This window comes from Lontra canadensis, unplaced genomic scaffold (assembly GCF_010015895.1).
Source record: "Lontra canadensis isolate GAN:19392208 unplaced genomic scaffold, GSC_riverotter_1.0 scaffold11, whole genome shotgun sequence".
NCBI lineage: Eukaryota > Metazoa > Chordata > Mammalia > Carnivora > Mustelidae > Lontra > Lontra canadensis.
Genome location: NW_022631005.1, coordinates 24,113,650 through 24,129,914, shown reverse-complemented (window position 1 = coordinate 24,129,914; position 16,265 = coordinate 24,113,650). Strand labels below are relative to the sequence as shown.

Sequence of the window (16,265 nt, the reverse complement as noted above, 5' to 3'; positions counted from 1 at the left end):
CTCCTGGGAGAAATTGGAGCTGCCTTTGAACCATGTCAGATTAAGGAGCCATGCACAGAGGAAGTAAGAATGAGCACTTTGAAAGTGCCTCACTGCCAAGACCAGTTGAATTTTTATTATTTTTGACTGGAGAGAGTCAAAGGAGAGGATACGTAGGGCCATCACTGCAGCAAGAATTTATTACTTAGTCATACATGGGGGATGGAGACCAAAAACCACCACCTTCTAGTTTATTTCAGTTCTCTGAATATTTGACTCCTGCAATAGGATTCCTGGTAAACTGAAGTGGTTTGGGTTTTGTTGTTGTTGTTATTTTTTAACATACATGTATTTTTGTTTCAGGGGTACAGGTCTGAGATTCATCATTAAGTGTTTTTTTAATTGATATATAATTGACATGCAACATTAGATTAGTTTCAGGTGTACAACATGATTTGATATTTGTACGTATTGCAAAATGATCACCACAATATCTAGGTAACATCTATCACCTCGTGTAGTTATCAGTTTTGTGTGTGTGATGAGAACTTTTTTTGAGAGGGAGAGAGCCTGCACAGGCAGCGGGGATGGAGGGGGGCGGCCAGAGGGAGAAGGAGAATCTTAATAAGCAGGCTTCACGCCCAGAACAGAACCTGTCGCAGGGCTCAATCTCACAACCATGAGATCATGACCTGAGCCCAGATCAAGAGCCACTTAACTGAGTGCCCCTTATGTGGGATGGGAACTTTTAAAACATATTCTCTTAGCAACTTTCAAATATACAATACAGTACTATTAACTATACTGACCATGCTATACATTAAAGCCTGTTTTTTTTTTTTTAAACCCTTGGTTTAACCCTGCCCAGAGGAAATGGGTCAGAAACCAGAGCAAAGCTATTGTGAAGTCAGTTCTTAGCCACCCCGCCACCACCCCTGCAGTTCCCTGACAATCACATGGGAATATTGGCAAACCCCCATTATTATAAAAATATGCACACCTTCCGTAGACTATATTCCCCTGTTCTTTTGGATCCTCTAGAATCTGATTTCACCTACAGAAAAATGATGGGAGGAAGAAGCACACGCAGGAAGCTTTTAAGATGTGATTTGGCCCAGACTTTAAATCTTCCTAAAGATAGCTTCAAATGTCCCACAGCCTTTGCTGTGGATGTTCCCAGAGCACTGACTGTATTTCAGGACAGATAGTACTTTTGCCAATAAAACAGGCCGTTCTTGCCTTTGCCAATAATAGCGCCAGCAGCCTCTTCTTTTGGAATGATAGAGGTCACTTTACAAATTTTGGTCTACTTCTTCTACTTTATGTATTAGAAAGCTGAGGATGTAGCTTAATGTTTTGAGCCCTTGATCCATGAAGAACATGAATATATTGGGTATGTGTTTGTGAGTCTAGAGCACGAAGTGTGTTTGCGATGGTGCCAACAGTAATTAATCATCAGCTTGTCATCTGAGCTAACAAAATAGGTGTTCTGAACCCTCACCCAAGCTAGCCATTGTTCTGATCCACGGGAGGAGCCCGCAGCCTGGGAATAGTAGGCAAACACTGGTCTCAGTAGAACCTACATTGCCAGTACATCCACAGCTACCTCAGACAGCTGCAGAAGCTGGGTTCTCCACATGTCATCAGCAACAGAAAAAATGCAAGTGTAAGACTTTAACAGAGGCCAGCCACGGGGCCTTTGCGAAGGCAGCCAGTTCCCCTATGCCAGTATACTACCTGCGTACATAATGAAATACGGTAGGTCTAGTCCTCAAAAGCAGAAAGCACAAACTCCATCTCCTACTAGGGTCCTGTATGGTGGCAGCACCAAAGTGCTCTATACATGCTGGAGTGATTCAAATCTAGCCCCATGTTGCTTGGAATTCTAGAAGACTTATGAGTTGATGCTAAAAGAAAACCAGAGGCTCACTTGAAAACATGCAGCCTAGATGTAGCCCTTTACCAGTCTAGAAACAGGGAGGTATGGTAGCCCTTTAATTTACCCCATGCCTACATATGGTTAGGCTACATATTACATTTCAGTTATTTTCCCCTTTCGTGTCTATATTTGGTATCATTTTGGTGTGATTTCACCAGCATAAGAATATTGGAAATGTATAATGAAAAGACAGTAGGAACTTCTGTAAGAATAGAAGTTGGTTCTTAGCAAAGGGAGGTGAAAGTATTGAAATAGATAAATCATTAGCTACATGATCTCCCTAATACCCCTTGAAAAATCCCAGACTGTTTCAGTTATCCCTTGCTGTTTAACAAACCACCCAGAATTGAGTGCTTTAAAGCAACAATCCTATGGGTCAGGAATTTGGGTGGACCTCAAAAAGGATGGCTCAGCTCCTCTCTACTTGAAATTAGCTGTCCTCAGCTCAAGATGGGCTGGACCGGAAGTTCCATTCACGTCTGTGGTACAGGGGCTGACTCCCCACTATGATGACATGCTCTCTCTCTCCTTGAGGAAGCTGTGCCCATGTGGCTTCTCCAACAGCAGAGCCTGGACTTGTGGTCACCACGCTGTACATTCGATGACCTTTATCCATGGCCCCCCACCCCAGGATGCCTGGTTTCTGTAAGGGGTTTTAAGTGAGATCATAGAGTATTTGTCTTTCTCTGACTCGTTTTATTTAGCATAATACCCTCAAAGTTCATCCATGTTTTGAAAATGGCAGGATTTCCTTCCTTCCTTTTTTTTTTTTTTTTTTTAATGGTTGTATAATTAAAGGCCTCTTAAAACCTAGTCTTGGAGTCCCAGAATGTCATTTCTTTTGCATTCTACTACTAAAAGTCTTGGAGCCAGCCCACAGCAGAGACATGTAGGGTGAAAGAGTGGCAGCAACCATCTTTGGAAACAATTTACCACAAACACAAATAGACCAAAAAAGTCTCATTGACTCTGCCTCCCAACCCAATTCTGAAGCTGATCTCTCTCCATCTCCATTACCCCCACCCAATCCAAGCTATCAACATCTAGTGTTTGAACCACTGGAAAGGCCTCCCTACCTGGTCTCCCAGCTTTCTCTCTTGCTCCCATGTCCTCACATCGCCAGAATGACCTAAATGATAATTCCCCTGCCAAAAAACCTCAATGGCTTTCTATTACCAAATAGCAAATATTTATCTTGGCTTACAGAACTCTACGTGATCTAGCCCTAACGAGTCTCTGATCTTATACCACCCAGTGTATCTGTACTTGCTGTTCCCTCTACCTGGAATGCTTTTCCCATGAACTCTGCCAAGCCTACTCCTTTATCTCTCATATAAGGGTCCCCAGCAGAGAGCTCTTTACTAGCCACCCAATCACCTTATATGTGTATCATTTTATATCAATTTTTTGCATGTCATTTATCACTATTAGGTCTTTTCTTTGTTTTCTGTCTACGACTAGAGTAAAATTCCATGAAATCAGAGATCTTGCCTATCTTGCTTGTGGCTATATTCCCAAGCACCTGTTAGTTGTTCAACAAATATTTAATGACAAAGAGGATCAGAAGAATCCTAACTTCCAGCTGTGGTCACTTTGCTGGTCTTGAGCTCTCCTACTAAGTGATGTCCAGAGATGGCTGGGAGCTGGAATGGAAGGATGACTCACATGCTGTGCTCTGGATCTCTTGGCACTTAGTTTGATTCCTTAATGACCGGGACCACGGCAATGCTGCTTGGTCACAAGAGGAAATGGAATAAAGGGTACATATAAATCCTCTGGGTAATCTTTTAGAATACAAACCTTCATTCAGTAGGTCTGGGATAGGGTTTAAGAACCCCACATTTCGGGGCACCTGGGTAGCTCCATCTTAAGCATCTGCCCTGGGCTCAGGTCATGATCCCATTGTCCTGGGATAGAGCCCTGCCTCCCTGCTCAGCAGGGAGCCTGCTTCTCTCTCTCCCACTCCTCCTGCTTGTGTTCCCTCTCTCACTGTGTCTCTCTCTGTCAAATAAATAAATTAAATCTTAAAAAAAAAAAAAAAAAAAAGAATCCCATGTTTCTACCAAACTTCCAAGTCAATGATGCTGCTGGTACTCAGACCACACCTGGAGTAGCAAAGCACTAAGGCATCCCTATTTTTGGAGAGGTCACTCTAAGCACAGGGCTAAACTAGGACTTGCCTGGATGTCCTGAGAGGAAGAGGCTATTATTATTCCAGGTGTTGAGAAGACTTCTATGAGTAGTTGAAAATCACAGAGCTCTAACACATCATTAGTGTCCTTAACCCCACATGTAAACAGAACAAGCATCTTCAACTAATATGGACGAAAGCCAATAAAGTACTCATTTTGTATCACATCAGTACAAATATCTTTGAGTATCACATCAATACAAATATCTTTGAGTTATTCCTCTTTAATTATGGTCTACATTATCCTATATTCCACTGTCACCAAAACATCACTCTTGAGGACATTTGTTAAATGTGGACACCTTTTGAATACCCTATTCCTATATTTGGGAAAATTCTCACATTACAAATCCTTCTTCCCCCCAAAAGAGGGGCCAGGATGACTCAATTCCCAGCTTCCCTTTTGCTCAGAAGACCGAGGCTGTGATAGGGCTTGTGATCTGAGGCTCCACCAGCCACATTCACATCCAGGAGAATGGGATTAAGAAGAGAACAAGGATCACGGCTTTGTAGTAAAGCTTGAAATCAGGTAACGTGATACCCCCAGTTTTATTTTTGTTTTTCAACATTTCCTTAGCGATTTGGGGTCTCTTCTGATTCCATACAAATTTTAGGATTATTTGCTCCAGCTCTTTGAAAAATACTGGTGGAATTTTGATCGGAATGGCAATTAAAAGTATAGATTGCTCTAGGCAGTATAGACATTATTATTTGAAAGATCTTATTTATTGATTTGACAGAGAGAGATCACAAGCAGACAGAGAGGCAGGCAGAGAGAGAGAGAGAGGGAAGCAGGCTCCCTGCTGAGCAGAGAGCCCAACACGGGATTCGATCCCAGGACCCTGAGATCATGACCTGAGCCGAAGGCAGCGGCTTAACCCACTGAGCCACCCAGGCGCCCCGGCAGTATAGACATTTTAACAATGTTTATTCTTCCAATACAAGAGCATGGAATGGTCTTCCATCTTTTTGTGTCTTCTTCAATTTCTTTCATGAGTGTTCTGTAGTTCCTCGAGTACAGTTCCTTTACCTCTTTGGTTAGGTTTATTCCCAGGTATCTTATGGTTCTTGGTGCTATAGTAAATGGAATCGATTCTCTAATTTCCCTTTCTGTATTTTCATTGTTAGTGTATAAGAAAGTCACTGATTTCTGTACGTTGACTTTGCTACAAAGCCGTGATCACCAAGACAGCATGGTACTGGCATAAAAACAGACACATAGACCAGTGGAACAGAGTAGAGAGCCCAGATATGGACCCTCAACTCTATGGTCAATTAATCTTTGACAAAACAGGAAAAAAATATACAGTGGAAAAAAGACAGTCTCTTCAATAAATGGTGCTGGGAAAACTGGACAGCTATATGCAGAAGAATGAAACTCGACCATTCTCTTACACCGTACACAAAGATAAACTCAAAATGGATAAAAGATCTCAACGTGAGACAGGAATCCATCAGAATCCTAGAGGAGAACATAGGCAGTAACCTCTTCGATATCAGCCACAGCAACTTCTTTCAAGATATGTCTCCAAAGGCAAAGGAAACAAAAGTGAAGATGAACTTTTGGGACTTCATCAAGATCAAAAGCTTCTGCACAGCAAAGGAAACAGTCAAAAAAACAAAGAGGCAACCCGCAGAATGGGAGAAGATATTTGCAAATGACAGTACAGACAAAAGGTTAATATCCAGGATCTATAAAGAACTCCTGAAACTCAACACACACAAAATGGACAATCATATCAAAAGATGGGCAGAAGATATGAACAGACACTTCTCCAATGAAGACATACAAATGGCTATCAGACACATGAAAAAAATGTTCATCATCACTAGCCATCAGGGAGATTCAAATTAAAACCACATTGAGATACCACCTTACACCAGTTAGAATGGCCAAAATTAGCAAGACAGGAAGCAACATGTGTTGGAGAGGATGTGGAAAAAGGGGAACCCTCTTACACTGTTGGTGAGAATGCAACTTGGTGCAGCCACTTTGGAGAACAGTGTGGAGATTCCTCAAGAAATTAAAAATAGAGCTTCCCTATGACCCTGCCATTGCACTACTGGGTATTTACCCCAAAGATAACAATATGTAGTGAAAAGAAGGGCCATCTGTACCCCAATGTTTATAGCAGCAATGGCCACAGTCGCCAAACTGTGGAAAGAACCAAGATGCCCTTCAACGGACGAATGGATAAGGAAGATGTGGTCCATATACACTATGAAGTATTATGCCTCCATCAGAAAGGATGAATACCCAACTTTTGTAGCAACATGGACAGGACTGGAAGAGATTATGCTGAGTGAAATAAGTCAAGCAGAGAAAGTCAATTATCATATGGTTTCACTTATTTGTGGAGCATAACAAATAGCATGGAGGACAAGGGGAGATGGAGAGGAGAAGGGAGTTGGGGGAAATTGGAAGGGGAGGTGGACCATGAGAAACTATGGACTCTGAAAAACAATCTGAGGGTTTTGAAGGGGCGAGGGGTGGGAGGTTGGGGGATCCAGGTGGTGGGTATTGGAGAGGGCACAGATTGCATGGAGCACTGGGTGTGGTGCAAAAACAATGAATACTGTTACGCTGAAAATAAATTAAAAAAAAAAAAGAGAGAGAACAAGGAGAGGAAGCAGGCACTGCACAGAATTCCCTATAGTTGTATTGTTTGTGTCTGTACTGCATATATGATCTCATTTCATTCTGAAAATAACCCACAGAGGTCAGTATGACTAGCTACATTTTAGTGAAGCTTAGAGAGATTAAACAACAAATTAAGTCTTTTCATCATTTCTACAACTCTGAAGACTGTGCCTTAAACTCTGTATCCTTATCTTAATTGTATGTAACAGAGTTTGTTCTTTTTTTAAGATTTCATTTATTTATTAGAGAGAGAGAGAGAGAACGTGCAAGCAGGGATAGGGGCAGAGGGAGAGGGAGAAGCAGACTCTCCTGTAGAGCAGGAAGCCCGACATAGGGCTTGATCCCATAACCTAGGGATCATGACCTGAGCTATCCAGGCACCCCAACACAGTTTATTCTATTTTATGTGACTTATTTGGTTTTAATGATGTACTGTCAAGAATTGCTAGTTATCCTCTCATTTTATTCCAACTCCTGAAGCTCTATTATCCAAAATGGTAACTACTAGACACATGTAGTTGGTAAATGAATTACATTTAAATCAAATTAAATATAAATTCAGTTTCGCAGTTGCACTAGCCACATTTCCGATGCTCAATAGCCACCTGTGCTTAGTGGCTACCGCACTGAATTGAGCAGCTACAAAACATTCCCTCCATTGCAGAAAATCCTATGAGACAACACTCTCCTAAAAAACTGCAATAATGTCTCATACATCCTCAATGTCCAGTAGAATTTTATATACAGTAGACTCAAAAAATGTTGACTAGACAAAGACTGCAAATACAGTGAAAATCAAGTAGGGACTGTACAGTGATGCCTGGCTGGCTGAGTCAGGAGAGCATGTGACTCGATCTTGGGGTCATGAGCCCCACATTGGGTATAGAGTTTACTTTTTTTAAAAAGTGTGAGTTGTATGATTTGAGAGTAGAAGCTCAAAAATATGCAGAGATATGGGATAGAATAGTCAACACGTCTTCTATCTTTGGTAGCAAAGGAGAGCAACATCGTTGCCATTCGTACCTGGTCATCTGTGACAGGTTCTGGGCGCTCTCTCCTCATTCCCCTCAGCATCTACTCTCCCCTCTGCAGTCAGGGTGAACTTTTTAATTTTTTATTATTTTTTTAAATACTGTTTATTTGAGAGAGACATGGAAAGAGACACAGACTATCCTTGTGTGAGCAGGAGAAGGGCAAAAGGAGAGGGAGAGAGAATCTCAAGAAGACTCCTCGCTCAGCGCAAGAGCCTGACAGGGGGCTGGATCCCACAACTCTGAGATCACGATCTGAGCTGAAACCAAGAGTCACACGCTTAACCCAATGAACCACCCAGGTGCCCCAGGGTGAACTTTTTAACACAGATCCTATTCATATCCCTTTCCTGTTTAATACCTTTCAGGGACTTTCCACTGTCTAAAGTCCTTAACATCACCTCCTAAGTCTTGCATTCTGTGACCCTTGCCTAGGCTTACCTGGCACTTGCCCTCTCTCTTCCTATGTTCTGGTCACACTGGACCTCCCTAAGCTTCACAAACATGCCAAATTGTCATCTCCAGAGTTCTGTAAAAAGTAATATGCCAGAAACTGGGGATTTTCCCCATCTATGGCAGAGATCAGTTCATTTTTCTGCAAACTATGGGAGGTGGAGTTGTTTCTCTTCCCTGGCACATTGCCAGATTAGGTTTCCTGTCCTCTGCTCCTAGGTGGCCATGCATCTGTTTTGGCCAACAACATGAGCAGAAGAATACACCCGGTTCCTAAACCTTCTGAGACATTCCTTCTGTCCTTGTTAATCAGAGTGGGGTCTAAAAACTAGCTGTTAATCAGTATCACCAGAGGGCTTAATGTAAATGCACAGTCTCAGGTCCAACTCCAGACCTACTTGATTCGGAATCTACATTTTTAACAAAGATTTCCAGGTGATATGCAGACACTGAAATTTGCTTGTTGGCTGCATGTGGCGGAGGTAATGGCAATCTCCAGGGTGTCAAGAAAAGGAGCAGCTGCCGGATGGGAAGATTCAAGAGTTCTTGACTATATGGAGCAGTGCCCCATGTGCCGACTCCCCCTTTACATCTCTGATTGGCATAGTCTGTGAAATGAATGAGAAATAAGCCTTTCTTGTGTTAATTCACTGAAATTTGTGGATTTTTTCCACATGTAACTTACCCTCTGCCTGGAACATTTATTCTTGCCACCTTTCCTCCAACTTCTGGTTAATCTGTGCTCACACTTCAGATCTTACCTCAAATATCACTCCCTTCGGGTAACCCGCTCTTCCCCCGGAGCTCCCCAATTTAGTCCTCCAGACTAAGTCATTCCTGCCAGTATTAACCCTAACGTACTTTGTCTTTGAAGCATTAATCGCAATGGTAATTGTATGAGTAATTGGCCAATTAATTGCTAATGCTTTCCTATCCATCAGCATGCAATTTTCAGAGCAGGAACAATGACTACTGTTTTTGTTTACTAATACATTCTCAGATCTTACCAGGCCTTTCTCAATAAATATTAGTCCAGTAATTAAATGAAGAAATGATCTGGCTGAATCAAACACTTCGGATTCTGAAAGGCACATATTTATTTTTCTGAAGCATGGTTTTGGCAGGCAGGCAGGCAGAAATAATAGCTAGCGTGTATAAAGCAGATAATTACTATGTGCCTAGCACTTGCTCAACACTTACAAAGGTCCCTATTTTATGACAATAGCCATAAAAGGAGAGTTTCTATATTTATCCCAATTTATCAGTGAGGGAACTGAAGTGTGAGAGGGGTGAAGAAATTTCCCAAGGTCACACAGTTAAGTGTTGGCTGTATAAATGAACCAGGAAAACCTAACTCCAGAGTCCATGGGCTTACCTACTTCAATTACTGCCTTATGCCTTGCTAATAGAGTCACTGCCACTTTTTATTGGTCTTACTCACCTGGATCTCTACAAGAATCCAGGAAAGAATCCATCCCATCTTTACTCATGAAAATGTGATTGTTGTGAGGTTTGGAATATATTCAAATGTTCCTTCTCTCCTTTTTAAATGTGCATGCATCCATATTATAACTAAATTATAACTAAATTTTATATATATATATATATAATATCTATAACTATAACTAAATTATTACTAAACTATTCTCTCACTGGTCTATAGGCAAGTGATTATCCTTTGTATTATCATTTTAATATCTTTACACTTCTCCCTCTTTCACTCAAGAAAAAACAAAACCAGAGAATATAATTTTCCCTTTACATGTTTTTTATATAAATGGCTTCTCAATATACAAGTCATATAGCCTCCTCTGGTGGTAAACAGGTGCAAGCTTCTTTGGATTTAAAAAAAGGGAGGGACAGGGGTTAAAAAGCAGGTGTAGAACTTTATATTTCAAGGTGATATTACCAATCCAGCTTTGACTTCTTTTTCAAGCAATGGTAAGGGGCTGGCACTGAATCATTCACCTTCTTGTGAATATTGCATGTCTCAAAACTTACAAATGGATTTATGTCTAATGTTATTTTTTTTTCTTCTTCTGGTTAAAATGGAAAGGGTATCTCTTCTGCCTGAGCTCTGGGTCCCATTCCAGCTTGTCTAGAATGGTGGTGAGTACAATAAGCAACATTTGACTTACAGTAACTGTCCTAGTTATGTCACAAGAAAAGACTTGTGTCATCATACATACAAGTGCTTTCCATATTCCATTTTGTGATTCTCAGAGTGTTGGCAATGTCTTTCCTCGTGGCCACAAGATAGCTGCAGCAGTACCAGGCATTGTGTGCCCACAACCACTTACAGCAAGAAGGGTTGTGCTTTCTTCCATGTGTCTCCTTTTACTAGGAAAACTCCTCCTAGAAGTGCCCCCTCCCTTCCCATGAAGCCCTGCAAGGAAGAGGAGGTTGAAAAAATAAGGGTCTGGCAGTTTCCCCTCTTACTGGGGAAACTCCTCGGGGATGTGGGAAAAGAATGATTGTCCAGTGGGCTATTAGCAGAATTTGCCATATACCTCATATTCCTTCCAGTCTTCATAGAGCCCTCCTGCTTTCCTGTGTTCCCATAGCTCTTTTCTATCAGTATCGAATTGTGCACACGTTTCTTTAATCATTTAAACGGGTTGTTCTTTTCCACTCCAAATCCCTTTCTTCCTTCCCTTCACACTTACTGATACCTCTTCCTTACCTCCCCCTTCTCTCTTCAACCCACCCAACTGCCATCTAACTTACACAGAGAAGAATCCAAAGTCCTTCTTGCTAAGTTGATAATCACCTCCGTGTTGCTAAAAACAATGGACATTTAAAAATCTTCTCTAAATTGACCCAATAGCAGGATTCAACATTGCTGCTTCTCACTCCCTTCTCAAAACTCTCTCTACCCTCCCACTTTCCTCCACACAGTCCCTCCGCCCAACTCACCATTTTTCCTGAGTTTGCTTTATTGATTTACACTTTTCCATACAACCCCGTAGATGTTAGAGGTTGAAACTTCAGTCAGATCCCCTTGTCCTCACCTCACTTTGCATACTCCATAATGACAGCATCCTCCAAAGCGTCATTTATCTGCTGTATGTAGAAATTCCTACCTCTAGGTTTAAGAACCGTTTTCTGAGCTCCAAACCTAGCATATGCCTACTTAACATCTCCACTTTGTGTCTCCAGCACTCCAAAAACATGTCAAGTTTTGAACTCACATCTTCATGCACTCCTCCCCCTCAACTTTCTCTTCCTTCAATGTTTTCTCTCTCAGTAACACCTTCTATATAATTTCTTAAGACAGAAACCCAAGATTTCTTCTTGACTCCTCCTTCCTCAAATTCTGTATCTAATTCTGTATCCCACAAAACTATTGGGTCTGCTTCGAAAACATCAAAAGTATCCACCTCTCCATCTCCCTTACACATGGACGGTTGCCTCTTAAACCAGTCTCTTCACATTCACCCATCCCACTTCCAATCCAGTCCATTTAAACTGTAGCATAGTTGCATATTAAAAACACAAGTCTTCTATGTAACTTCTCTGTTTAAAATTCTTCAGTGGCTTTCTGCAACTTTGAGAATAATGTCTGCAATCTTTAACATGATTTCCAAGGCCTTGTATGATATTCTTGCCTATCTTTCCAGCCTCATCTGCACCACACTCCCCTTTCTATGTTTTAGCCATTCTGGACATTTCAGTTCAAGTGTGCTGTTCTCACATTAATGCTTCTTCTACCCTGATTACTCTTCTCCTTCACCTGGCTAGATTTTCCCTGACATGTCATTTCCTCAGGAAGGGCTTTTCCTAACCCTGCTATCCATGTTTGGCCATCACACAATTTTGGTCATCATCACACATTTCTGAAGCCCTTAGAATCTCCCCTTTTGTGACATTCATCCTCACAATCACTTGTTCAGTGTCTGCCTTCCTCTTTAGATTGTGCAGTCACAAAGGCAGGGCCCTTGTCTGATTGCCTCACCATTATCCATGCCAGGTATGCATGTCTAGCTCAGAGTAGATGAGCAATAAATATTTGATAAATGAATTAAAGGCTATGAATGAGTCTTTTTTTTTAAGATTTTTTTCACTTATTTGACAGAGAGTGAGAGCCCAAGCAGACAGAGCGAGAGGGAGAAGCAGGCTCCCCACTCAGCTGGGAGCCGGACAGGGGGCTTGATCCCAGGAGCCTGGGATCATAACCTGAGCTGAAGGCAGCAGACACTTAAATGGCTGAGCCCCTTAGGCGCCCTGGCTATGAATGATTCTTACATTGTTTAATTCTAACGTTAGAAATAAAGACCTCGTTCTACTGAAAGAATTTATAGGCTAATTGAATTTTTAGAAACCCATTGAAAGTTAATATGGAAGATCAACTCTTAATTCTTCTTGAGAAATTATGTCCCATATAAGAGGCCTGATTGGAAAAAAGTAAATACAAATCAGAGTGCAATCTGTTAACTATTTTTAGGTAAAATATTTATAGGAAAGAGGTGATTTCAGATGTAGCCCCTTAATCCTGCAAAGATTGTCAAATGGTTGTACTGCCGAGGGGACAATTCAATTGATGTAAAATGTATAATATAACATATGCAACTTAAAAAATATATATAAACCTTAGCTAATATTTATTCGAGACTCTGTAAGTCCAGAAAGTATTAAGTATGGACCAGTTTTCACTTTTATTAAAAAAGTTTTTTTTTTAAGATTTCATTTTTAAGTAATCTCTACATACAAGGTGGGTCTGGACCTCACGACTCCAAGATCAACAGTCACCTACTCCACCGACTGAGCGGGCCAGGAGCCCTGGGATCTGTTTTTATTTTAATGGCAACCAACCACAACATGCCATTATCTTGATTATGGAACATTCTCACGTAAAATTGTAAACAAAAGCATTATCTGTCCTCCTCTTTTGTATTACCACGGAGAATGAATGCTTGTTCTCTGCTTTTTAGTCACTTTAGAAAGCAGCTGTGGCAATAGCATAGCCAGTGTTTTGAGGTTTTGGATTGATCTCTGGTCAACGACTAGGAAACTGCGGGAGGCTTGCACTCTACCAACACCTCCCCGCAGATCACAGGCTGTATGGTATTACAGAGGTTGACGTTGCGGTTTTTACCCTTTCTCTTCTTCAGGGTTGGGCTAAGTTCAGCAGGAGACGAAGCCCACTTAGTTCCATGCAGAGAAGCACCTACCCTATCACACAATGGCCATTAATCATCATAAGGAATTACATCGTCCACAATTAGGGTTTCAAACCAGGGCGGGGACGACTTCCTCCATACTTAAAGTCTCAATGACACGGCGGAGAACACCTCCTAGACAGTGGGCACCGTGTCCTCTTCTCCCCTTTACAGATTGGAAAAAGGCTCTCTCACTGCTGCCCCCTTCAGCTGTGCCCCGGAAACCACAGTTACGTTTTCCCCATAGGAGGAAAAGAAGCCTAAGAAGACTACAATTCCCGTCATGCCTATGAAGGCGTCGCCGTCGCACCGTAGCGGTTAGTCATCTTTTCCACTGGCTATTTCCACTTCCGGAACTGCGGAGTCAGGCCTAGCGGCCGCGCGCCCACACCAACTTGCCAACGAGACAAGGCACTGGGGGGCGGTGCCCACGGCGACGTGCGGCGTCACGGGGCGCAGAGTGCGCTTGGTCCGCGCGCTTGCGCGCGTCCCAGGGGACTGCTGACAGGATTGCGTGCTTGCGCGGAGGCGGGGGCCAGATCAGCTGTGGCTGCGCGGGCCGCGGGGCCAGAAGAAGGAGAGGGCGGGGTCAGCTTCGGGACCGCGGCTACAACACCCCGAGCGAGCGCCTGGGCCAGAGGAGAGCGATGTTGTGGTTCCAGGGCGCCATTCCCGCCGCCATCGCGTCGGCCAAGAGGAGCGGCGCGGTCTTCGTGGTATTCGTGGCAGGTGAAGGGGGCGGGGGCCCGAGTTGTGGCCGGACACTCCTTCGGCCTACCTCCAGTTCTAGCCTTTGCTCCGAACTCCGACAGGCCCAGGCTGCGGTCCCTGGTTTCCCAGCGCTTTCCCCTTCCGTTTGGGGCATGCCGGGCCTGGCTAGGCCCCCAGCTCCCGCTTCTTCCAGCACCCCGGCGGGAGGCACGGTCCCCGCCTCGCCCCCACAGCTCTCAGAGCCCCGCCTACAGCTCTGGCAGGGCACGGGGCCGCGTCCCGAAGGCCCTAGCCGCGTACCCCCGCTGCGCCCCCTAAGGAGTTGGCGCACTTAGACCCCAAAAGCCCTCTCTCGGGCACCCCGGTAGATGTCTCTGCCCCCGAGGACCCACTTCGGGATGCTTAACGTTTGTGTAGCACAAGTGTTAAGGTGGGGATAGAGACAGGCCATTAGGCAGGCAGTTGGGTTCGTAATTAGTTGTGGACTGTCAGGAAGAAAGCTGTGTCATCGGTTAGCAACAAAGAGAAACCACCTGATGTTCACGGCTACTGGCGATCGTACGTTCCTGAAACGCAAACTTTTGAGCTTTATATAGGTTGGATTTTTTTTTTTTTTAATTCTAACGGGGAGAGAGCCTAATGTGGAGTATTTGCTTTGTTGCAACTTGGTTTTTGTACCGTTTGTTTAGAAGAAGTAGCCTTTCAGTCTTTGGTTCGTTTTGCTGTCTACCTAGTCTAATATCTATAGTTTCGAGAACGTGAGCTAACTCATTTATCCTGTGTTACTCTGGTTTATTTTGCTCCGTCTTTTATTACTACCCTATTTTATTACAGAAATCTTCTAGAGTTACAGTAGACCTATGCCTCTATGGTTTTGCTATTCTCATCACATGAGCCAAATTAGTGTTTGTGATTTCTGTTAATTTGAGGTGTATTATTTCAGCAATTTATGCTTAATAACGGTGTACTCATTAACTTAATGACCCTTGGGAGACTAGATAACAGCTCTATAACTTTATGCACCGTCGTGAACAGAGGCTAAAATATGAGCTTCACTTAAAATTAAGTTTGAAATTTATAATTGTTTTAAGTTATGCCAATTTTTAGTTCACTGTTAATTAGAAGAGCAGTTTGATCTTATGCGTCTTTAGAGTTATATTTTAGATGCATAACTGCTATAATCCTATAAGAAGAAAAAGTGGGATAAAAAGGGAAAGGAAAATTAAATTATACTTATTAAGAGCATAGTAGTAGTTTTATGACACTTTTAAGTTGTTTTTCACATAAAATCTTATTGATTCTTTATAAGTAGAACAGATATTATTATACCCATTTTTTAGTTGAGGAAATTTATGTCCACAGTGGTTAAGTGACGTGCACCAGGATCACAAAATATTTCCATCTTGTCCTGACAAATTTTTTTTTAGCAGCTTCAAAACTGTGTTTTTTGTTTTGCTTTTTGTTTCTTGAGAAAAACTGAGCAACTCTAGACCTTATGGATTAATGAAATTGATGTAGAAGTCAGGAAATCTAGGATTATGGTAATCAATTTTTAATTTTTTAATTTGTTTTAATTTATTTTTAATTTTTAAAAAAAGATTTATTTATTTATTTATTTCATGGAGAGACACACACACACACACACACACACACACACACAGTGAGAGAGGGAGCACAAGCGGGGAGAGTGGGAGAGGGAGAAGCAGGCTTCCTGCTCAGCAGGGAGTCCAGTGTGGGGCTTGATCCCAGGACCCTGGGATCATCACCTGAGCCAAAGGCAGATGCTTTTCGACTGAGCCACCCAGGGTGCCCTGGTAGTCATTAAAAAAAAAAAAAAAAAGTTTATTTATTTATTTTATGGGGGAGGGGCAGAATGAGAGGGAGAGAATCCTCAGGCAGACCTCTAGCTGAGTGGGGAGCCTAATGCCAGCTTTGATCCCAGGACCCTGAGATCATGACCTGAGCTTTCAGGAGTCAGACACTTAACCGACTGAACCACCCAGGCTCCCTGATGGTAGTCATTTTTAAAACAACACAACTGATGGTGTCTAAATGTTCCTAGAAGATACTTTTGGGCTAAATAGTTAATTTGAAATAAGAAATGCTAGATTTAATTAACAAACATTAGGAAACAGTAGTGCTAGTTATTACTGTAGCAAAA

The 16,265-nt window shown here is 42.4% G+C and overlaps 1 protein-coding gene across 1 annotated transcript in view; it reads left to right on the top strand.

Moving 5' to 3' along the window:
• Positions 1–13,785: 13,785 nt before the first annotated feature.
• Positions 13,786–16,265, top strand: part of UBXN4 (UBX domain protein 4) — a 55,476-nt gene continuing 52,996 nt past the window's right edge. Inside the window, exon 1 of the mRNA XM_032856155.1 lies at positions 13,786–14,122. Coding sequence (XP_032712046.1) covers positions 14,041–14,122 — 82 coding nt within the window. The 5' untranslated portion in view covers positions 13,786–14,040. The remainder of the gene's footprint in view (positions 14,123–16,265) is intronic.